At 37.1% G+C, this 25101-nt stretch overlaps 1 protein-coding gene across 1 annotated transcript in view; it reads right to left on the minus strand.

Moving 5' to 3' along the window:
- Positions 1-25101, minus strand: part of NRXN1 (neurexin 1) — a 472728-nt gene that overhangs the window by 367584 nt on the left and 80043 nt on the right. The window contains exons 6-8 of the mRNA XM_009894822.1: positions 15464-15586; positions 10673-11054; positions 9955-10145 (exon numbers count right to left, since the gene is read on the minus strand). Of these exons, the coding sequence (XP_009893124.1) occupies positions 9955-10145; positions 10673-11054; positions 15464-15586 (696 nt within the window). The remainder of the gene's footprint in view (positions 1-9954; positions 10146-10672; positions 11055-15463; positions 15587-25101) is intronic.

The raw sequence follows: 25101 nt of genomic DNA on the forward strand, positions 1-25101 counted from the left end.
AAATGCTAAACCAAAATGTAAAATAAAAATTGAAGATGCTGTTCTACTTATTTGTTTTCCGAATAAATAATAGAGGTACCTTATTTGGCACTACTGACATTGCTGACAGGTCACCTCATAGATTTTCCTCCTTTCCTGATTCCTGTCTGCACCCAAGAATTCTTACATGGTGCGTGCTGGTGGGCAAAAACTATTCATTTAATTTAACAACTACCATTGTCTTCAAGCACTAACAGAGAGGAAATTATTATCCCTGTGGTTAAAACGGTAACAGCAATATGTAAATACTGCTCAGGGAATCACAGAATGGTAGGGGTTGGAAGGGCCCTTTGGAGATGATCCAGTCCAACCCCCCTGCCAAAGCAGGTTCACCTAGAGCAGGTTGGACAGGAATACATCCAGGCGGGTTTTTAAAATCTCCAGAAAAGGAGACTCCACAGCCTCTCTGGGCAGCCTGTTCCAGTGCTCCGTCACCCTCAAAGTAAAGAAGTTTTTCCTCATGCTGAGACAGAATTTCCTGTGTTTCAGTTTGTGCTCATTGCCCCTTGTCCTGTCGCTGGGCACCACTGACAAGAGTCTGGCCCCAACCTCCTGACACCCACCCTTTGGATATTTATAAGCATTGATGAGATCCCCTCTCAGCCTTAAACAAGTAGCTCAACCAGGATACAGTTAGGCTTCTTTACTCCTCGAAATCTGTACATTTTGTTGTACACATCTGGTGTTCATTTCTTGAACACCATTCTTGACAAGAAGTGAACACCATTCAAATATGGTTCCATGTGTGAATGAAAAACAACCAAACAAAAAACACAAAAGAAGGAAATAAAACAGTAGAAGGAACTGTGGATTGGCTTTTTCATAACCCATAAAGACAACATCCCTGGAATGTTTTTATATGGCTGCATAAAGGCATCTTCAAATCCATCACTCTCTCCAAGAGCAGATATTCTCCCTTTGTGTCTTGTGCTGCTGGTTTCAACTGTATTTTTAGCTATTCTCTTAATTTCTTTTTCATTTAGACAAAATTTCTGTCTTGTTTTTATGTCACATGGTACTAAATAACTGCTACGGCTAGGAACAAGAGTGCTTTTGCAGTGTGCCAGAGCAGTACAACTCCCCAAGAAAGAGATGGATAGCCCTGGCATAACATGGTGGGTTCTGAAAGCACTACAGGCACCTCTGCAATTCCTTTATATGACATACGAAAATACAAAGGAACATCTGGCTGTGGTGAAGCCGAGGTGTCAGGCACACTTTTCTCCAAATACGCTATTTCAAAATGATCAAGCATATAACAGCTTCTTCCCTCAGGCAGGCAAAGAGGAATGAAGACTGCAAAGAGTGAAAAATAGCATAGAGAAAGTCTAATCTCAGAAGAAAAAAGTGCTCACTTTCTTCAAGTCCTTCATAAAACAGATGATTTGCTGTTACAAGATCAATAGAAATCGCTTTGTAATATCTTAATAGTTGCACAATGAAGTAGCAGGTGGAACTCAACATAAGACGACCCACACAAACCCAACTCATGGTATTTTTGAGGCACCCAAAATGTGAAAACAAATTACTCCCACAGAAGCTGAATACGCACTGACTTAAACACAACAGACAACATCCTGATCTTGAATCAAGGGATATTGTCTCAAATGAAGATGTCAGGTGGGCATATAGGTGCCTTTGACATTCAATGAAATATAGGAGCCTACTTGTCCTTAATGGCCTTCTCCGCTCTCCAACATACAAAAGCACCTACACACACCGTTTACTTTGTGCAACAGGCAGAGCAGAGTGGTGACTTTTCTTTCAGATGTGGGATTTCAACACATACTTTAGAAAAGGAATTAGGCTCGAATAGCAGATGAGTGGTGATTCTAGACTTTCTCCCCACTTTCATTATTCATGACTAAATGTTTCCTTTTTTGTTCCATATAAAAAAAAAAAAATATTTGATCCTTTAAAATTTTTGGTGAAATACAATTGTTCTTTTTTGAATAAATCAAGAAGCCTGCTGTGAGCATAACCCAATAATAAATTGAAGGACAGTTGACAAAGACTTAAATGATGCATCCACACAGCTTCTGCAGCACATACGCTCCAGCATATGGCTTTTCAAATCTCCCTTTCCAGTAGAGAATATGGACTTGTTGCGCATTCACAGGCCCGTTTGGTGCTACAGCAAAGCAGGATGAAATTTCGTCTACCACTTCCAACAGCACTTAAGGGAAGACATGAACACGTAAATTTAGTGTTTTATACCCTCTTATTCACTTCAAAGAGTCCATTCTGTAGCTTCAGCATTGATTGTGGTTGAAGTGTTTTGGGGTTGATGCTATTATTATTTTATTTTTTCTTTGAAGAAAAGTAGGCTTTTCAAATATTTTTCTTGTTGGAGTGATGAATTCCATCACTTTTAGATTCTCTCTCACCTAAGAAGGGAAAGGGCAGCTAGTTTACTTGTCCAGGCTCTGCTGAGTTATCTGTCCTTTCAAATGCTTTGGGCAATAGGCAGTTGTATGATGTGACAGGCGGTGCCTTCCATCTTCCACATTCCCTGTACTGATAACCAAGCAAGGCAAAAATCATTACATGCAAAAAAAGGAATCTATGGGTTAGCAAGTCGCTCCTTGAGGAAGGAATACCGAAACTGATCTTTTCAGCCCAATTCTACACTGCTTTCAGTATTTTCCCTGAATACCTCATTAAAGGTATTCAAAAAAGGAAATCACCAGCACTGAAATGCTGGCACTGTGGGTTTTCTTTAGTCATCCTTATTGGCCTATAGGACATATTGTAGTTATTTGTCAAGGGAATTTAACTTTGAAAATATTTCCTCCCTTGGCTGATATTGTTCTTTTTACAATTTCATTGTAGTGCAGCACCCTAATCCACACTGATAGAAAAAAAGATAGTGTGAATTAAGAGGTACCAGAGAGAACTAACAGTTGATGTGTGCACCAGGAAGAGGACCTTACAAACTTTTTTGACACCAATTTCTATGTCAGTCCACACTAGAGATGTACCTCCTGCTCTACCTTTCTCCAAGTCTCCTGATTTCATCACACTGCTTTATAACCATACTACTCTTATAACTGCATTGAAGACTTTCCGCACTTGGTACAAATGTGCTTCTGTTTAGAAACTTCTTCTCCCGCTATTGCTAAACTGCTTACTGTTTTACATCTCAGCTCTGCTGGATTTGCTCTCCACTTCCGCATTCCCCTCTCGGTGCTCAGTTTTCATTCCTGTTACACTTTTTGGCTCTGTTCAGAACTGCTCAATGGTTATGCAAATACGCCTGTGTTTCCCAAGCAAGTAAAGCTGTGTGATAGAAAGCGTGCATGTGTGAGGAAAAAAGCAACACCACAACAATGTCCTTAGCAGCTAAGCTTTCAGTAAACAAATGTAGATACTCAAAAAGTAAGTGCCCAAGTCTGAACATTCCCCTAAATTTCTCCAGGTTAAAATTCACCATTTCTCCAACAATCCTGTTCTCAAACGATGTGTATTCTCAAACAAGAAACAGTTACACACACACAAACCCCCCCCCCATTTTCTTGACAATAACAACTCTCAGATTCCCAGCCACTTAATTTCTCTTTGCTTCTCCCCTCCGCCCCAAAGACTAGATGGAAAGCACTGGCATTGAAAAAGATTAAACAAATTTAAAACCAAACCAGTCTGCTTGTCCAATGGACTGAAAGGAGAGTTGGTGATGCATGGTAAATGGTAAATAATAAAATCTAATTGCTATATAAATGTGCGTGGTAATTCATCTCCCACAGAACTGATGCTGTGCCAATTACCCTGTATGAGGGGGATGGCTGCGGTGTAGAGGTAAGGCATTCAAGCACATCAAACGTCCTTCATTTCTTTCCCGTTCTGACCACTTTTGTACATTGTATACACCCGAAAAATAGACAAAATCAAACAGAGAAGGCATTTTCATGGCATAGTATACTGGGATTTTCCTTCCTCCTGATATTCCTCTGAAATCATTTACTCAGTCTCTGCTTTACTAGCCAACACACGCTCTTAGCAGAGCGTGTTTTCAAAACAGTGAGGAATTCCTCTTTCCAACAGGCATCCTAGACCTCAGAGATTCTCTTATCTGCAAAACTCTTCCTTTACCTAGTACTTCAGGCAAGATTCTCCACATAAAGCTACTAAAAAGCTGAGAGGTTAAACGCTCTCATTTGAATGTAGGTTTGCAAGGGGCAACTTTCTATATAATATTACCAACCTCTTGATCCAAAGACAATCACCTCCAGACTCTGAGGATATTACACAAAGCAGCTCTTTTGCAAAAAGGACTGCTCAGTCAGAATATCAAGATCCATGAGGCTGGTGCTCTCATACCCACGGCAGCACATTTTGGAAACAAGTTTAGGATGTGCTTCATGGCTGGGGGGAGGTGCTAGGATTCAGTGGGATGTATTTACACTAAGTATCCAGATTTTTTTCCTAAGTTTTAAGGGCATACATGTTTCCTGTATTATCCTTAGCATAAATTTTACTTAGTATTCCAGAAGAGCTTGAAAGAAATTCCACAATCAGCAATGGTAATAACCTGCATGCCAAACAGTTGTAGGAATGTAGGCAGATCTATATATCTGTATGTGTGTAAGAGACTGAAAAGAGCAGGGGAGAAGAAGCAGAAAGCAAAATCTTTCTCTCACCATGGAGTGATCTGAAAGACTATTGCCATGTTGTTGACTTCACAGAGCTCAGCACGAGCACTAGAGTATTTTATTTAACTTCTATTTAATACAGAAGTACTGGAGTGGATTTTTATTTTTTTCCCCATCTCATAATTTTGGAAATTTGGACACAATTTCTGAAGGCTTAGCATTGCCAAAATTATTTTCACATACTGGTAGACCGCATAGCTGTTTAGAAGCAGTATGTGACAAGTTGCAAAGAAAGAAGGATAAAAGAATTTGCATTAGGCCAGGTTGTCCAATGTCAATCTGCCCGGATGTCTTTGCTACACAGGAAGTCTCAAAGAAGAGGTCTCGGTTTTAAGTCCCTTACTTTTCCCTCTGTACAGAGGTTGGTTTCCCAACACTACCAAGAAGACAACAACTGCATTTGCCATTGTCTAATCCAACAGGTCACACATTAGGAAGATCTATTTGCTGTGGACAGAATTTGGAACTCTGCATTTGGAACAGAACATTTTTCTTTTGCATGAAGCGTTTACAGCCCACTGGCAAGGTCATTACAATTAACTCATGTATGTTGTTTGAGAAATTTAAGCATTAATACTTGCTAATTTGTACAAATTTGCATTTTTATGTAAAATACTGTTCTGTGCTTCTTAAAGCTTTGTTTCTTAGTAATAAAAATATCAAGGACCACTGCAATTGATAGAGACCTTGTAACATAGAGAAGAACATGTAATGCTGCAATAATAATAATGTGCTCAATATAAAAAAACAGGGACAAATATTAGATGAAATTGAAAAACTTTCAATTGCTATTGCTGGAACAAGAAATCTTCTTTATGATCGAGACTAATTTAGCTCAGTTTTGCACAGAATGAATAACCTACTTTGACAGGCAAATGAAATATCAATAGATTAAGTGACTATTACGAATCATCGATGAATATGCCAGGCTAGTAGATCTACTGATAATTTAGTTAATTGCATTAGAAGTTTACAAGGATGAATTAATTGCCAAATGAGTCTTTATGTACATGGAAGAAGCATATTTAAAGTGCATTTGCAAAACCACTGAGGTGATACCCGAAATTAGTATGATTGCTTTTCTTTCAGATGTTTAGATTAGGCTGTTCTCATATTGCTGGAGAAAACGGCAAATGAAAAGTCAAAATGTATACAGCAACAGCACCCATAACTCACAAAGGAATAGAGGAAGCCAGTATGGATGTCAATTCAAAAAAGCAGGTCTTAAAGATGTATGAAATGCTGCACAAACAGCAAAAAAAAAGAAAAAATTAAAAAAAAAAAATAATCAAGCCATAAATGTTGAGTTGGGCAGGATTTTTTTTTTTGTGATAGTGATTTCCTTTTTAAAAGAAAATATCGTTAGCCCATTATCAAAATTAGGATGACTGCAGTTCATCCTGGAGGATACATCACACCTAGAAAGTTTGAAACAGGATAGGATACTGAAGTACTAAAGCTACCAACTCCTAGAAAAGTTTGTAACTATTTATTATTAAATCTAAAATAACAGCAGCATTGCTTAGCTTTTCATTTTGTGAGAGTGTGATATTTGAACTCAGTTTATTTCATCTCAATTTATAAACAATTAAAATGCTAAAATATTTTAATTTTCTGACAGTCATTCTGAGTGGACTCCTGTAGGTTTTTAAACGTTTGCTGTTTAAAGAAAACAGGTGAAAACTTTGGGGATTAAAATAGTGCCTATATGCGTAGGAGAGGCAAAAGTAAGATTAAACCCTAGTAAGTAAGTGGGTACAGAGTCATGCTTGAGTATGTTCCTCCTCCTTGAAAGCAGATCATGTGTCTTCAACTATTTATTAAAAAAAAAAAAAAAAAAAAAAAAAAGAATTCTCACAGAACTCCAATTTCCCACACCACAGGAAGAAAATGTGGAGAGGGAAGAGACATTACAGATGAAGTAATACCTACAGTCTGAGCAAAGGAGACATCTTTCCTTTGGCAACAGTGAGGAACAAGAGCACAAGTCAAGTTCCACTTTCACTTGCATTTCTCGGACGCCTCAAGAACATAAGAGCACCGCAGCATGCACAGCAAGCAAGAATTCCCCTCCACCCAACTATTTCTGTCTGTGAAGGCCTTGAATTGTAGCCGCGCTAACCATCTAAGCCACGCTGAAAGCAGGACAGGGAATCTGCTCATGAAATACATGGAAGCAAATTTGCTGCATAACTGAACGTTGGCAGGCGCGAGCTGCGTTGCCTTTGCTGTTAAGACTCATTTATCTTCATGGGTTAACTGCTGGAACTGCACCCCAGCACACTTTTCTAATTTCCTCTGCTAGGAAAAATGACACAGTTCTTGGAATCCAAACACAGAACTATTTTCATTTATTTGTCTCCAATTTATAATTTACCCTTCTAACTACAGCAATAATTAAGCTGGAGAATTTAATATAAGTGTTTCCACAGGTACCCACTCCAATCCACCGAAATTGTACCAGAGGTTATGTAGGGAACCTGTGCCTGTAATAATGAACTTTCTATGTTATATAGCCAAATCCTACACCCAAAAGGAAACGTATGGTGGAAATTCTCTCCCATGCTTTTATGGCAACTGTCTGCTTTCCCAGACAACTGGCACGCTGTGCAGGCTCTACAACACAATCTGTGTCATATCTTTATTCCGAATTCACTGTGTATTTGCAAAAAACCTGCATATATGTGATTTATCTTTCCAGGATTAGCTTGGATTTCAGCATCTGAAATCTGGTAATCCCACAATTACTCAAAAAGGTTGCAGATTCTATATTATCTGTATACATTTATATTTCACCCAATGTGGTTAAACAGGTATTAATATCACTAGTAGGAAGTTTAATTTTGATTTTGTGATGTTGATAGGGCTAAAATATAATACAGGACACTGAATTAATCATACCTGCTTGTATCAGTAAACTGTGTGGAGTGTTTATGGTGTAACAGAGATACGTCATCATAAGAAATACTGACATAAAATAGAAAAGTACAAGCTACAGGAAAGCATTTCAACTGAATACAAAGGAAGAAAAAACAATATTGAAAGACCTTTTTAGCCTGTTGGCTAAAACGTATCAGCTTGAACTCCCCCCAAAACCTAACAAAAATTCTCATGATATATGCTGTGCCTTATTAACTGAAGCTGACTGAGCAAAATATAATAGAATACATTAAAAAAATAAAATGAAACATATTACTATGAGAAGACCGAAGAGAAAGATGCTTACTATATATTACTGTATTGAATATGTCAGGCTTGTTATTCTTTTACTAGCCACATTTCCTGGGTAGTGAATTACAGAAAATCAGAATCTAATACAATTCACCCTCCTCGCTACAAATCTCAGTATGTATTTTCATGTTCTTAATTTTTTTTTTTCCCAGTGGTATTCAAGGTTAAAAAATGCACCAGCTATGGACACAGTTTTACTTCAAAAGGGTAAAGCAAAAGCAGAATTTTCAAAACGAAGAAAACAAAGGAATGTTGGATTTTACATTATCCTCGCTGATGAGCCTTCTCTGTGAACTCACTAAGCACTGCATTTAGTAAAATAACAGTGCCCTCTAGTGCCTTTATTAAGCACATTGTTCAAACTTTCTTTCCTTGAATAAAGGAACATACCAAAACACCACATTAAATTTGAAGAAGATGCAGAATAAAATGACTGTGTTAACTTAGTTATCAGTCCTTAACAGGATTATTTTTCCTACTCATGTCTAATTAATATAATGGGCAAAAAACCTAGGTTAAATACATATACATACACACACACGCAGAAGTAGTACTTCTTGCAACAAAACATGAAAGAATAAGGTGGATGCTTTCTCTGCAGCATCAAAAATAACGTTGGAATATTACATTGCCTCAATAAACATTGACCATATTTGTAAGAACAGAAAAACGAGAAATAACATAGCCCAAATTTCAAACACAATTTTGAGAATGAAGCGTGATCCATCCAAAAGGCTTTAATTTATAAACGAAGCATTTCTGATAAAGAGGCTCTTCTTGAAGATTATAACATATCAAGATACAGTTTTCACAGTCTTTCTCGCAACCTTAATAGCACTTTCAAGCGAAGCAAACATGTAAAATATCACAAAATCCAGAATAATTACTAAGGTCAGCTCATTATCTGTGACTCAGAGGTAGTTAAAAGAAAATCCAGCAAGGAATAAGCTCTTGATGGAATATTAATACCTACTTTGAACATCCTGGCCTTTGAAATATTAAATTTTCTTTGACTATATGAAATTTTGGTTTTCCTAACAAGAACTTTTATAAAGAATGTTAAAATACATTATACTTTTTCACATGACCAGAACATATTTTCTTATGCCTGATTGGGTAAGCAGTATTTTAAAAGTATACTCATACATCCTTTCAAAAAGATATTTTCCTCTGATGCAAATTAGCTTTTCAGAAGCCCACTCTTACAACTAATACCATTACTTATTTAGAAAAAAATTAAAATAAAAATATATATGTATCAGTTTGGTTTATAAAAATGGATCTTAAGAACCTAGCTAGACCTATAAAACATATGTTTAGAGGTATAAAAGAAAAGTTTATCTCACCCTGCAATTGAAATGACAAAACATTACATATTTAGGTGAGTATATGTTTATGGTTCAATACATCTGGTAACTTGTATTTATAACTGATTCATTAGACAACTGCTACATAAGGTTGCTTTACTTATAAGATTTTTTTTTTTTATGATATCAAAATACTGCATTGTATTTTTTTTTTTTAACCAACAAAAAGGTAGGTTTTATGTGGATTACTGAACAGTGAGGGACAGGCCAAAATGTTCCCCAATTCTCTAACATAGAGATTATCACTTCTGCAAAGCCTATGCAGTCATTCCGTAAAGCTTGGGCTGTGGTTTCTACATGCCACTTACCTAACTTACATTTATGTAAAAATCAAGCCTTTTTCATAGACATTTTGCAGCTCCTTTAATCTCTCAATTATATTTTGGTATGTATGGGCAACTACTTATTCTTACCATCTGCTACTTTTTTTTTTTTCCTGTGTCATTTTCACACACTTAAAGTAATATGTAGCTGTGCAGAACTATTACTAAGCTGGCATTGTCAGGCTAACATAAAGATGTCATCTCTTGTCATCATATTAATTACTATCAAATAAAACATTTCATACAGTATTACAAAATTATACTGTACTTTAAGTACATGATTTATTCAGGTTATCATTCTGTAATGACCCTCACTGTAGGTTATACAGGAATTACTGTACTTACTTTTGAGATCTAAATTTCTGGCTCCTGCTGTGCTCTGTGTTGTGATTTTAGTGTCAATCTTTACAGTGTGGAGATTGTTGGTATCCCTTGATATCATCACATTATGCCACTGGTTGTCATTCAGAGGTTTATTAGAACTTCCTTTGATGAGATTTGCACCATTTCCCAAGTCAAACACATAGTGCAAATACCTGGGAAAAGAGAAAAAATTGGAAAAGTTTCCTTTTTCTTTACATAGCAAGGGGGCACTAATTAACATGTCTAATATTTCCTATTTCCTTATACTCCTCAGAAGTGCTGGTAAAACCAGGATACAATAAAGAACGCCAAATGGGGAAGCAACCTTAATTCAGAGCAATCACCATTCATTTAGACAAATTGAGATGTAGTCCCAAGTTTCTGGAAAGTAATGAGCACTCCATATACCAACACTAGCATACATATGTAGAGAGAAAACAAGAGGAAGGCTATAAACTAGTACTTCTTTGTAGTAAACACTATAGAAGTTATACCCATTATTTACTTTCATATTTTTCAGGCGTCTAGCTTCATCTGAAAGAAAAAGTCACAATAAAGCATATGAAGTTTAACAAGAAGAAATATTCATTAATCATATACGTCCAGTCAGATAGATTCGTATCCTAAACATTCCCTTGTATTTTTCCTGTATATATACTTTGAATAGACTTTTTTGCTCGTTATACTAATCCATACATACCCTTTTACTAATTCAACCACAATGAAATCATTTCCATCGCCACTGTTATAAAGTATCAATCCATCCAGAGAGGTTGTTTTGAACTGGAAAAAAAGGTGCATAGACGTATATGCTTGTAGCGTGGCCAATGCAACATAACTTGCTTTTGTTTTAAACGTTACAGGGTCTGCTATGATGTTCCTGAATCCAAATCTTGCATTTAGCTCACAATAATCGATGTCTCCATTTTTACATAAGTCAATGTACGCCATGCCATTAAATGTAAGACTCTGTAGATGCCCAATGAAATTAGAAGGCACAGAAGACAGGTAGCGCCGTTCTGTTATTATTCCTGTTTCTATATTGTGGAATTCCAGTCGCGTGTGATCACCAGCCATTTGACCTTTAAATAGTAACAAGAAAACACATGTTAGCGTCTGAAATGGGAGGTCAAAAAGCACACTGTGTCATTAAATATCTGCATCAATTTCACACTTTTTCAGAATGTGCAAGGCCAGTTCTTGGCTCCAAAGAGGATTCCTCTAAATTCATCCAAACTTCTGGGAAACATCTGGGAGCCTTTCCACAGAGTTGAGCATGTTTGAAGCACAATACCACAGTATATCAAACCACCAACAAAATCCCTCACTTTGGTTACACTTAACCAGACGCATAGTTTTACTATAAGCAAGTGCTATTAATTAACACAACATGAAGTACACAAAGTCAAATATCAGAGCTAAAACTACACTGTTGGAGTTTTGCTTTGGCAAGCGGAAGGAAGGATTCCTGTTTAAGCTGTCTTAGGTACATTAATGCTGGCCCTGCTGCAAAACCCTGTGCTGTGAGGGCGGACAGAGTCTTCCTTAAAAGCAACTAGCTTTATACCATGGGGATGAACCCAGGGGAGAAGCGGACGAAGCAGAAAGCCTGGAGCAAGGGTGTATGCCACTCTGTCCTTCCCTGAACACAGTATTCCAAGTGGAGAGCGTGAGTTCTGAGCCAGCTTGGATATGTTCAGTGGTGCTGCAGAAAGGCCTCAGGCCAGCTTAGACAGCTGTACCTTCATAGATTTTATAAGCAAGTGTCTGCGTACACGTGCGTGAACAGCAAAAGGATAAGGGCAACATGAATGTAGGTATTTGGGTGTTGCCCAGGGAAATGGATTCACAAACAGGTTAAGAGTCATAGCACTGAGATACAAATACAAGTATCAGTGAAGTTACAGTGAAAATAGGTCTGCAAGCTTTAAAACAATTAAAAGGAAAAAAAAAAAAGACAATTGCTCTAATAATTTATGATAAATATTGACAAGCAGCTTGCTTAGCTTCAGGATGCATTCTGACCTAACTCTACTGATGTCATTGAACACCATCAGCATCTGGGATCTGCAGTCATACAAGCTGAGCGCTGCAAGAGGCACCTTAATCCCCAAGGACAGCCTTCTTGACATCCTTGTTTCTAAACATCAGTTCTGAAGATACCACTTCTCCTGATGTATTAGCAAAAATGGGTTCTTCCTTGCAGTAATGAGCCAGGGAGCTGTCTTGAAAAATGCCAAATCTGTAAGTTTCTGCAAGGCCAAGGGCTGTATATTGGATCACAGCTAGAGAGCTGAAGATCATGTTTTAGAGGAGGAACATTATGTATTCCAGTATCACTTCAGATGGCATTGCATAAATGTCATGGCAAAAATCCACTGAGATTTGGCCTGTAGCACAGTATCCACACTACGTTCACTACCTTAAATGTATTTATTTCTTGAGCATAGTAAGAAAAAAGTTCCACAATCTGGGCTCGCATCCCAAATCTCCCTCTAACATTTCAGTTGTACAAACATTCTAAGAGGACTTGAGATTTCACATAATGCTCCATGGTATTTGCAATTGCAGCAATGAAGAAAAAGAGACTGCAGTTTGTGTTTACAAGGTTGGGATTTTTGGCTTTTTTGTTTTGTTTTGTTTTTTTAACTTATCAGGTTGGTGCACAAAATGCATTACCTGTTTCAATGCTATGGGAGATAGAAAAGGCCAAGGGAAATTGTGTTCATAGCCATAAGCTGATATCCTTTCCATTATCCAACTGTAGTAACCTCCTTCAGTCCACTTATTTTCTATACATTTCCAGAAAGCAAAGTGCATCAGGGCTGGGAGTATTTAAACTTTTCTACGATGAGTAAAATTTTCAAAGCTACCTGTATGACTTCAAATTAAAGCTATTTATGATTCTGAAAGACATTATTTACCCATGCACAAATTATACATTCGTCAAAGATAACTATGCTCAGTACATGGATGAACAGGTGATATTTTATAATCCGTAAAAAATGGGATGTGAGGCCGAATTATTTAATGGCTTCCCATCCAGCTTAATCTTTCTGGATCTGGTGGGTTTTTTTCCCCCGTGTGTGACATCGGAAATGGAATGAAAAAAGGAAAACACAGTGTGTTGCAGGGAGAAGCTGGAATTTTTGGGAGAAAAATCTATTTTTTTCCCCATGCTCGCATAAGATTATAATAACCTTTCACATGGAGTGAAACTACCGAGTTTCATTTTAACCACATTTGTGATTGTTGGGACATCTGAAGAAAAGTTCCAAACAGCTTAGAGCAAGAGCATTCCAATCCGATATCGAAACTCTTCCACTACCCCTTTAGGAAAATTGAAGATACTACACATTAAATTGCATTATGTACATTTGACTTTCTACCAGATGGGAGCAAAAACTCAAGCTTGTGAAGGCTTTTGGCAACACACAGTGCTGCATGGCAATAAAGATTCTCCATTCCTGGAACTAACAGCAGGTTTCCTGTGTTGTCAGACTTTCAAGTTCCCTCTAGCTCCTTTCATGCCATTTCCCTGCTCACCGATGGAAAAGGCCACAGATGGGCCACACAGATTCCCGCAGGGAGTTTAGGAAGACATTTTTCCCTCCAGAATACTGGGATGACTGTCTCCTCTTGGATGCAGAACATTAAACATCTGTGGATTATACAACTGCGGACAACTTCCAGCTTGAAGAACTGAGAGGGATTTCAAGTCAACCAGCCAGCTTCCGATACAGGTACTGGCACGTGGGAAGAATACAAGTGTTGTACCAGAAATTTGGACCAATGGGCAAGACTTCTGCATGATTAGGAGGCAACTGAAGAGAAAAGACTCACTGGCTTTAACAGCTAGAATAGAATAGTTCAGTTGGAAGGGACCTACAATGATCATCTTGTCCAACTGCCTGACCAATTCACAGCTTGACCAAAAGTTAAAGCTTGTTATGAAGGGCATTGTCCAAATGCCTCAAACACGGGCAGACATGGGACATCAACAACCTCCCTAAAGAGGGAGGTTGCAGTGTCTCAGCTATTTGCTGAGACCACGGTATTTGGTCATAACTACAGTTATCCACAATGGAGAGTGATTACAAGAACTTGCAGTCCTGCGTTCTTTACTTATTCACTTGATTAGACTATGATAGAAACCTCCTGTTTCCCTCTTAATCCTTCACATATATTTCAAACTTTTCTGAAGGTGTGTTGAGCAGGTGGAACTGAACCCAAAAGGTGAAAACAGTACTCCTTGCTGGTTTTGAAACCTGTAGTATTTGCAAATAAAAAAAAAAAATAAAAATCTGCCACAAGGAGCCCAGGAAACCTGCATTTGGTTTTAGAGCCTATATTTTATTCGTATCGAAACAACTTTCTTTAACTAGAAAATGTCCCCAAAGTAGCTTTATTATTTGAGTTGCCAGTTGAAATAGGAAGATGTTGTTTTTTTTAATATAGTTCCTCCAGTGCTACATATTTATTTTCACAAGGAAAATAACTAGTTTAGGCCATCTGCTTTCTTGGGAGAATGACCCAAAGCACCAACACAGACTAAATTTTTGCTTCAGCTCTGGAAGATCTATTAGTAATTTCTGGTTCTAGAAAGTATGTTTTTGCAGCTATATGAATACATAGCAATTATTTTTCTACCATTGACATCGTCTTCAGTGTTCTGCTGAGGTGAAAAAAAGACTACTAGAAAAGGTGATTTCCTTTGGCAAACCCCTTAAAATGGTTATCATTTTGACAAAGCTTAAAATGAATGACAAAAGCTATTTAACACCACACAAAAACAAGGGAATATACTAAATAGCTAACACAAAATTAGGCACATTGTACTGTGCCAGGAATTGGGGCCAGAAGCCAGGTCTGTTGCTATTAACAAAGTATGTAAACCTTATCTTTAACAGGAAAAAAAAAATAAAAATCAAAGTCTTCTCTATTATAATTTCTGATAACATATATAGGAATATATTTCTAGTGTATGCTAGTATTCAAGCCATTTTTTTTCTCCCATCCTAACTGCTATTTTAGTATTTGAGAAAAACCTGTTGCCCAATGTTTAATTATTGAGGACAGCTGATGCAAGATTTAAAACACAGTAGAATATCCCTCAAACAGTTATGAAATTCTTACAGCAATGGCTCAGAGTTTAACCTTAGTATAAATTCATTGTGTTGCCAAAAACATTTTACTTGCTTTCTCATTAGTGATGTATCAAATTACTTCTCTGCAATTACTGTATAAAAACATTCATTTAAGTCAGCGTAGAGGTTTTCATTAATTTCAACAGCAATACCAGAGTAACAGTAATATCGAGTGTAATAACGCACTCGTAGTAGTAGTTTTTTTAATATGCATAACATGGATTTTTGACCTTACCCACAAAGAGAAAAAAAGCATCTGTTGCTTTCAGAAAAAGGCATTTACTTCTGTCATTTTTTGCTTTGTGTTTCCCCCCCAGTAACATGGAGTCACAATGCCACACTACCTGTCATGGCCTGCTGGTCATCCACCATTAACTTTAAACTTTTTCCTCGCCGAACCACACGAACTGTGTGCCACTCATTATCATTGAGGTTATAGCCAGCAAAAAGGGTTTCTGGACCTTTGCCTGTAGGATATGCCAAACAGTCATTATGCAATCTTTAAATCAGTTTACATGTGAACCTCACAGAGAAAGAGAGAGAAAGAGAGACAGAGAGACTGGCTGGGCAAATGTTAAAAGTCACATCACGCAAGAAAATTACAAAATATAAGCAAACCTCAAAATATAGAGCTACTACTTTCAAACACTTCTAATGTATATTTAACTATATAAATGTATTGTATATGCACATTTAATGAACCAGGTTGTCATAAATAGGCACAGTCAACACAGATTTATTTATGCATTTTCCAGTCGAGCGCAAGCCTTTAAGAAATGGGATTACTGCAACCAGAACTTCAGCATGTGTTTACAAGACCAGATTTTTGTTCCTCCATTAAAAATAGTTTGGGAAAAGGTAGAAGTAGTAAATGTATGTGCATGCGTGTTATATTTTTCTTAACCTATGTCAGTTTCTCATCCTCTGTTTATTAGGACTTCTCAGAAGATCATCTGTTACCTTATCATCCAGATGACTTGTTAATATTCAGAGCCAGTAGCTTCTGATGTTAGCAGACCTCCAAACCATGCTTTCCTTTTTTCCTTTTTTTTGTAACCTGCTATTTTTGTAAGCAGCACAACAAACAATTTTGAAGCAAATATAATCCTACTTACAGCACATACTACTTGCAATAACTGAAGTAGTCACACATCTACGAAACAGGATATCGTTAATACCTAGGAAAAAAGTCTCTCAGAAGAAAATTATGATGGAAATTATCCCTTGCACTACTGACCAAGAAGAAAAAGAAAGAGAAAAATCTTGGCACTGAACTATCATTTATACGAGTAGGTGATTGACCAAGCGCTGAACCAGTCAATCAAAACGTCTGTGCTCAAACCCGAGTTATTTGACCTATGCGGTGACTGTCCAAAAGTTAAAGCTAATCTGCAATTAACAAATTACATTCTTGCAAGATAGAGACCTCCCTGGTCTGTTTTTCAGTTCCTGTGGCATAATAAAGGCTGATGATAACTAAAAGAGACATATAATATAGAAACATTTGACATGAAAACATTAGGGTTACACTGAGTCAGACCTCCGCTACATCTTTCCAAGTGACTACATCCCATGTGTCAGCCTTCTTTTTAAAAGGGGTATGCCACTGGCTCTGAAACTCTACATTTCTTTTTGAACTGTTTTCCTCCCAGTGCAGGATAACTGCGATGGAAGACGTCTATTAATAAATGGGTACTATATGACATTGTCTAAAATCAAAGCCTCTCTGACCTCAGGACTTCACAGAGGGAAAATAGTTTGATGTAGCTGTTCAGCATATTGGACAGTTTTCATCTCAGGCTTGTTCCCTTTTCTATCAGCATTCTTTTAATTGCTGCTGGTTGATTGCCCTGCTTTTATAGCAATCTTTGTTATTTTGAGCATGTCAAGGGATCTCCAGGAATAAAAATACTAACCCCACAGCAAAGGCAGTGAGATTCTAATAACACCATGTTGTTTTCTCTATGCTTCTGTATTGACGTTGTTTTCTCTATGCTTCTGTATTGACACTAGGCTAGGAAAGGTGTGCACACCCAGCAGAAAGAGATGTACACATACTCACTGATTTCAATGACCTGAATTGTTCTGTTCCTTACTTGTTTACTTTCTCTGACAAGAGAAAGATCAGTTTTGCATAAAGCTTAAGTGAATAAAGTTCTCTTTGGATACGGTGATATAGATGCAGTGAATAATGCTCTTTAAGCAATTTCTACTATTCTATATTTTACTTAAATGGAAGCAATTTCTAAATAGATTTGGGAGACGAGCTGGATTTACAAAAAAATGCTTAAACAACATCACTAAAAATCTTTGCTAGAGTCAATATCCCTGCCTAGAAATACATAACTTACTATTAAACATGTAAGCTGCTCTTCTTTTATTAGTACAACTCTTTTTTTTTTTTTTTAATAAATCTTTCTAAGTAGTTGAACTACTTAGTCTCCCTTATCTCACAACAGATCTCTAAAAGACCTAAAAGCATATACAAATTTAATTTTCTCTCACATTAACAACCCTCTGTAGTGTCCCATTCACGTAAAGGTGCCTCAGTGTATATAAATATCAAATCCAACTTGGCTGCTTACATTCACACAGGCAAATGTGTCTATTAAGTTTTAATGGTTAGGGACTTGTAAACTCTTCCTGTTGTAAAATTAAAGGTATGTTTTCCTATGTATCAGTCTATTTCCTTTGCAAGAGTACTCTGAGTAAAAAAAAAAAAAAAAAATCAAATCAGGTCAGAACTATCCATGAGCTGCCTTTGCTCGCAATGCACGCAACCCAAAATTGGATTTCACTATGGTGAAAGGGATGAACCTGGGTAGAACAGACTACAGGAGTAATGCACTGAAAACGGTCCTGGTCCTGTAGGAACTACCTACTGGCATGGAAAGAGGCTTTTCTTTCTTGAACCTGAACTCTAGAGAAGAGAGGTTTTTGCTTTGTCATAGAGAGTGCAAGGAACTACAGAATAGGAAGACCCAGTGTCTAGGTATTGTGTATGTACCTGTCACATCGTGTTGCCTCACTGCAAAGTAGCATCCACAGCAGCTGGAAAGGTGGATTGGGGAAGGACGGATGCCCACCATTCCTGTGGAGAACGTAGCGCTTGGGCTGCTTCCTGGCCAAGAAGATGCTTTTGCATATAAAAGTAGTAAAGGTGCTTGTGAGCAGTGTATTTAGGACAAATTTTTTCCTAAATGCTTAAGCACAAAAACATGTAGTCCTTGATACCACACAAGATTACAATGACTGCAGAAGGAAACTCAACATATGTTGCTAAATGCCATAGGCCAACCTCAAACATAGTTTATATTAGAAATTTCCTCACTGACTTTCAAATATATTGACCTGAGATTAATTTAAACATATTATTGAGATCAGGGCAGTTCAGACTGTTCTGTTCTGGTTTATAGTGCATATACTATAAACCTAAATCTACTAAATCATTGGCTCTCCAGTCTTATTCTGACTTTGCACTGGTTTGATTCCACCCCATTTAAACCACAGCAGCAGAAAGTGCTGTTGCATTTAAATAAGAATTGGCATATTGCCACTTTTGGGGGGGCGGGGCTTTTTTTTTTAAACTCTTTTCTTTAAAAATATTAAATATCTCCCCATGAGAAGAAAAGCAAGAACCCTAAATTAAAAAAAGGGGGGAGGGATTTTTTTTTTTCTTTTTTTTTTTTTATGGACTGATACTACCTTTCCAACCTTATGTTTCTCCACTCCTATTTCCCATGCTGTCCTTCCCCTGGAACTCATTTGTCTCTTTCTGAACAGAACACAGTTAGTTTGCTTCATGTACCCAGCACTCACTCACTCTCTGAGCTACCGATTCTCTTAGACATGAATACCTTAATCATAAAACTTTCCTTTCAGAGACAGGCTGTAACCTGCAAAAATACACTAGTATCTCCTCTTGCTTAAGTATGGAATTTATTATCAATCTCTATATTCAGCTCTTTTCCTATTTTCAAGGCTTAAATAACTACTAGATTTTATGCATCCCTAGTGTGAATGGATAATACCAAATAAAAAAGTATAGGCACTTTTATGGCTCCTACAATTTGCTTATAGTCCATCATGCCAGTAAAATCTGCACATCCATTTAAAAGCAGATAATAGCTTGTACACCATCTTCCTGCATGAGAAAATACAGACACTGCAGCCAGCTGATAGAGGTAAAAATCTTGATGATGCAATTCATTATGAACTAGAACATACAAATATAAAGTTATAGCTTCACATAGGCACCCAAAGTTGAGCTTACTTTGTTTTCAGCCCCTCAGCTAGAATTTAACTTTGGTCCTCTTTAAAGTTAAAGGAAAAAAGTACGAAACTCCAAAAGAAAAATCTTGTTGTCAATGTGCTGAATATTCTAAATGTTCTCTGGAGATTCCTATTATCTTCACTATCATATAAGGAGCCTGTTCAGCCTAATTAAAGTGCTCAAAATTTGCCAAATTCAAATAAGCTTTTTAATTGATGCTAACATGCATACTTTTTCTCTTATAGATCTCTATCCTGTTGTACTTAAATCGGGAGATCTCTTAACCAACTATTTGAACAGAACATCATAAAACCAAGCTGGTCACTTTGAAACAAGATACTAGGTTTTGGCATCGTACCAAAACGCATTCAAAACTAGTTGTCTGAACCAAACACAGTAATTACTGGCTCCTACAATGCCATCCACCACCAAGGCCCATACCAAAAGGCTACCCAGACTTGCTCAGAGCATTCAGTTCTGTGACCAAAAGCAGATACCAAAAATGAAGTATCAAAAGAAAACCAAAGTAAACGGAGACCAGAAGGGAGATTGGATGGTTCAGTGAATGCTATACTAACCTATGGAACCCCAGTTAGTTACAGGCAAACTAGTACTATCTATTTATTAGTCAGTATAAGATATGTCAGTGGTTTCAGCCTAGTACACTCACTGATAACTACGCATACTGCAGCAATGTATATCAGGTGCCATTTCCCATTTGAAATTTGAGAGATTAAGTGGAAGAAAAACCCCAAACCCCGAGTTAATAGAGAATATTACTTTGAGGTCAGGGATGCCAGGATTTCACATGGACCCTTACAGATAAGATAATATATACATAGCAAGTTGAATTGTGAAGTAAAGATAGCTGAGTGGCTCTGAGAGATACCTAAGAGTGTTACTGTAAATACCTGATGCAGAACCAGGCAACTCTATGCCATCTCATTTATCCTGCTTTCCAGGGTAAATCTAGCAAGCCTGTAATCTAGGCTTCTGTTCCAGCAAGCAGCCAGTCTCACAGCCACTGTGAAACCTTGTAAGGCATCTATATTATACACCAGTCTGCAGCACAAAATGTTCGTAAAAGATTCTTCCAGAACTAGATGCAGAAACACAAGGCAAATAGGGGAAAGCACCTTAATCTTCCTTATCCTTCCTATGGTGGTTGGCTGCAGACACAATTCTGGTCTTCCGAACCACTCAGTTGCAAACTGGAATTTAAAAAGCCAATTATTATAGTGAAACAACTGTAGTTTAACTGACTGCATCTGCATCATCCTGAAATTCCCTGACGCTGCATGTTTCTTACTAATAGAAAAACTTAGTTGCCTTTTAAAGATCAGCGATGTGTATCAGTGTATCATTTAAAGCTAATTGATAAATTAACTTGAGAAAGTCTTATTGCAGGTCAAAGAAATTTTGTCAACTGTATTTTATTCCTAACAGACTCATACAGAAAATTCCACAAGAACAGCACGTTCACTGAATCGTATCAAGCAAAACATACCAATCTGCACTGCTTGATCAAAATGTTCCAGCCCACAATAGCTTTATTGTTGACAAAATTGTTTTTGGCAATTTGGGTAAAGTATTGGCAGTTAAGGGTATTTTTATTACTTTTTAAAAAAAAAACAACAGAACCAACCCCAAACCCTGACATCTCAGAAATTAAAACAAAGAAGATTAGAATTGCTATCATTCATTAGCCCTCATTTCTGTTGTAGAATAGATTTTTTTCATCTTGTTTTGAATAACAGAAACTTAAATCTGTTTCTGTACGCGCACTCATATAGAAATGCAGAAAGCTAAACAAGTACTTTTGAAAATTCTACCAGCTTCCTCTATGTGACCAAACTACAAACAGACTGCATTGAATATTGATCTAGTTCACTCGTAAGGAAAACCAGCATACATAGTGAATGCACTGGGGAAGAAAAATCCATAGAAGGATATAAAACCCAGCCAAATCCAGGAATCAAGCACCATATTCAGGTCTGAAGACACAAAGTTTTCTGTAGTAATTTGCCTGTTTCTTTTCTCTCTTTTCTTTGAACTTGCTTCCCCTACCCACGGTCTGAGCTGCTCAGTATTTCACCCTCCCAACTCTGTCTACCTTTTGCCTTAAGCAAGCTATTTAATTTGGGGTGTGATAGTGCACATATTTATCTGTTAATTTTCTAACAGCTGTGAGATATTAACTGTTTGTGACACTTAAGTATCTAAATAGAGCCAGTGGGAGGGCAGAACATAGGCCTGTTGGACTAAACTAACTCTAAGGATTCTTGGTGTCTGCCAAGAAAGATGCCAGTGATAAACCCTTGCCCTGTGAAAGCCTGTTCTTTATAAACAGAACGAGGACCACTACTGAATTTCACCAAGATGGTGATATAAAGATCAGAAAGTAGTAAACTTGGCCTCTAGACTTCCCTGCCATAAAAAAATACGTAGAACATATACACATGCTCTCAAAATTGGGAAGTATGCTTTGCTGGTTGATAATTGGGTTGAACCATATTTTTTGAAAAAACAGTTTTCAAATTGCAATTACAACTATACGTGAACTCAGGAGCAGATAAGAGGATAAAACTGATTTTGTTACTGCATTATGAAGTGTCTAACCTAGCCAGAAACATTTCTCAACACATTACTTAAAACATTTATTGCTGGGAATCAGTTGCATTTTAATTTAGTTTTGTAAGTCATATATCTAAGCAAGTGAAACACAAACAGCCCTAAGGACATGTAATTTTCCTTCTTCTTGGAAATAATAAAATAGAAGTATCTTTTAAAAGCTAAAACCAGAAGTCAGCTAGATTCCTGTATTTTTAATGAGTGCAGTTTCTCTTTTGTACTGTTCTCTAAGGATCATGACTATCAGAAAATGTGCTAAAGGTACTAAAGGTTTTATGAATCTACCCCAAAGCCTTGAACAGCACAGCAAAGTCAATGGGCTTGAAATACACGGTTGTTGCTTTTTCAGCTCACTGCCGAAAATTTTCAGGCAAATTTTCAGAAATTATGTTGAACTTGACAATTGACTTTGCTGTAGGTAAGGTGATCGTGAACTTTCAATATATGGCAGTTCTATTCTAAATTAAAGCAAGCTTCCCATTGCAAGATTACGTACTTTGTATTTACTGCAGATAAAAAAAAAATTGCACTTGCAAAGATCATGCAGCATTACAAACACACTTTAAGATCATATCCTGCCTTGAAACATGCTATTTTTTTTAAAGTGTGCCCAAAACCTAAGATTCCAAATTGCGACTCAGCCGATTCACTTCCACAAACTACTTGTGTTTTTTTGTAAATCTTAATTTGTTTTGACCTTAGTTTGACATGGCTGCTATAATGAAAAAAATCCAAGAATTTTAAGCTGAATACGGAATCACGCAACGGTCAGGGGTTTAAGCTTTTTTTTTTTTTCTTCATTAAGTAAGGTGCACTTAACATAAGCACTTTTAAGTCAACATCTTTGACTTCATTCTACCTAAGCTACTGCAGTACCTTAGGAAAGCAGCTATTTCCCAAGCCTGCTATCCCATTTTCTCAGCCAGCTCACCAGTTCTTGGAACACTCCTGTAGCCGAGCCTGAGAAAAGATCACAGAAGGATGACAGTAAGGGAAGACAGCTGGAAGGTCAGGGCACCAAGGAGAGGAGGGACTTGAAGAACCTGGACTGAGTCACTGCAACAACTCACCTAGACACACACGGACACTGAATAATATGAGGGGTGGGGGGATGGGGTGGTGGTGGTGATCAGTTTGGCTTGATAACCAAAATTGTTTGGTTTTGAAAGAATAATCTGCTATAAGCTAGTGTATTGCACAAGGAAGAATAAACCAGGAAATTTTAATTAATTTACAATACTGAATTTTTCCCATGCAGAATGCTTGTATTACAGACAGCTTTCTTATCCTGAAAATTTGTTTCAATGAAAAATTCCTTTTAACTTGGTAGAGGAAAAGAATGGCCAATTCATCTGGAGTTAATAGTGTTTGCTTTCTGTCTTCCTACAACAGGAATAGGGTTGAAAATCATAAGAACTGACTTGGCAACTCCTGTGTAAAATAGTACCAAGACTAACATGAAACCCTAATTTTAAGCAATACCGGAATTCAGTTTTTTAAAAGTAAATATTCATTGCTCAGGTATGACTTTAATGGCACCTAGGATGTCCAATATTCATTAATTCTGTGTGAATTCAGGGTTCTGTCAATAGTACTGATTTGTGAGACGTGGGCTTAAAGTAAAGGGGAAAAAAAAGTGACCTTAAGTTGAGTTCAATTAATTTTCCACTTTCCCAAGAGTTAGACAGTTACCCCAGTAAACTCATTCTTCATCCATATGAGTTACTATTCAAATACAGTGCCTCAGCTTCCAGAGGAGCTTTGCTGTCTCCTCTCAACCCAAGAGATCCGGAGAATTTCTGACTTGGAAGAAGGATTTCACCACGAGACAGCTATCTAAATAACTTTGATAACCTGGACCTTAATCTCCGACATGCAAATTGCTGTCAATCAGCTGACAAATACAAAGACAACCGAGATACACAGCTGCTACAGGGAACAGGTGTGTAGTCACTTATAGCAGATCTCTAAGTGTACCCTGATGGCACAGACACCCTTTATGAGTCTGAAGAACCTCTACTACTGTTTTCTAACTCTGCCTTCTTTCTTTCCACTTAAACCCAGTGAAGGAAAAATAACCTAACTTACAGTGATTTTTGCAGAAAAAGTTGGTACATACTTGATGCCCTGAGACAATTGGAATATTTGTTTTACTTTGGTTAGATTATAACCAACAACTGGAAAGATGCAGAAACAGCTTTGATCACATATTACCCTTTCTGACTCTGATATTGACTGTGCTCATTTATATCAAACCATGGTTGTCAAAACTCTGAAGTACATTTAAAAATATAAGTAAGCACAACTTAAGTATGCTTCTCCATAATTTACCTTTTTATAAAAAAACATTACCTTTATGTTTAGGCAAAAAAGAACATAACAGGAAAAAACCACTTGAATATTTCATTTTACCCTTGTATCTTGCACATTGTGCTTAAGAATAAGCAAATTGGTAACTATTTAGCAGAGAAAGGAAAATAATTTGGACTGTGACTTTATTTTAAGAAAAGGTCCTCTTAATTTACAGGTGTCTTCAACCCAACGCACAGCTGTCAAAATATGTAACAACTAAATCTCACACTCATCCTTTTCAGAAGAAAAAAAGAAAAAGCTGAATTATAAACATTTTGCCTAGTTAAGGGTAAGGAGAAGAATGTTTAAAGATTTGTGATTGTTGATTGTTATTTAAATGTTTTAAAATATTTTTATACTCATGGATAGGAACAGCACAATTTCTTGACACTGCTTATTCTTGGATGCTTCTGCATAGACAGGAGTCAAGGAAGGAGCGCTAAAATAGACATTTCAGATTATTTCCAGAAATTGCAAATAGATGAATACAAAGGGTGATCCCTGTTCTATAAACAGCCTCAGCACACTTTCATGGGTATGGGATTGGTATCTGTTTGGTTTTTTTTTCCCCCAACTTAAACAACAGATGACATATAAGGCCTACACTTTATTTTCTTGTATATTCCTAAACCATTACACAAAATAATTGCAAAACCACACTTTTTCAGATTTGTGTATTTCTTCATCATTATGTCATGGCATTCTTGCTCCAAAAAGTGAATACAT

This window comes from Charadrius vociferus, unplaced genomic scaffold, assembly GCF_000708025.1.
Source record: "Charadrius vociferus isolate BGI_N301 unplaced genomic scaffold, ASM70802v2 scaffold411, whole genome shotgun sequence".
NCBI classification, from domain to species: Eukaryota; Metazoa; Chordata; class Aves; order Charadriiformes; family Charadriidae; genus Charadrius; species Charadrius vociferus.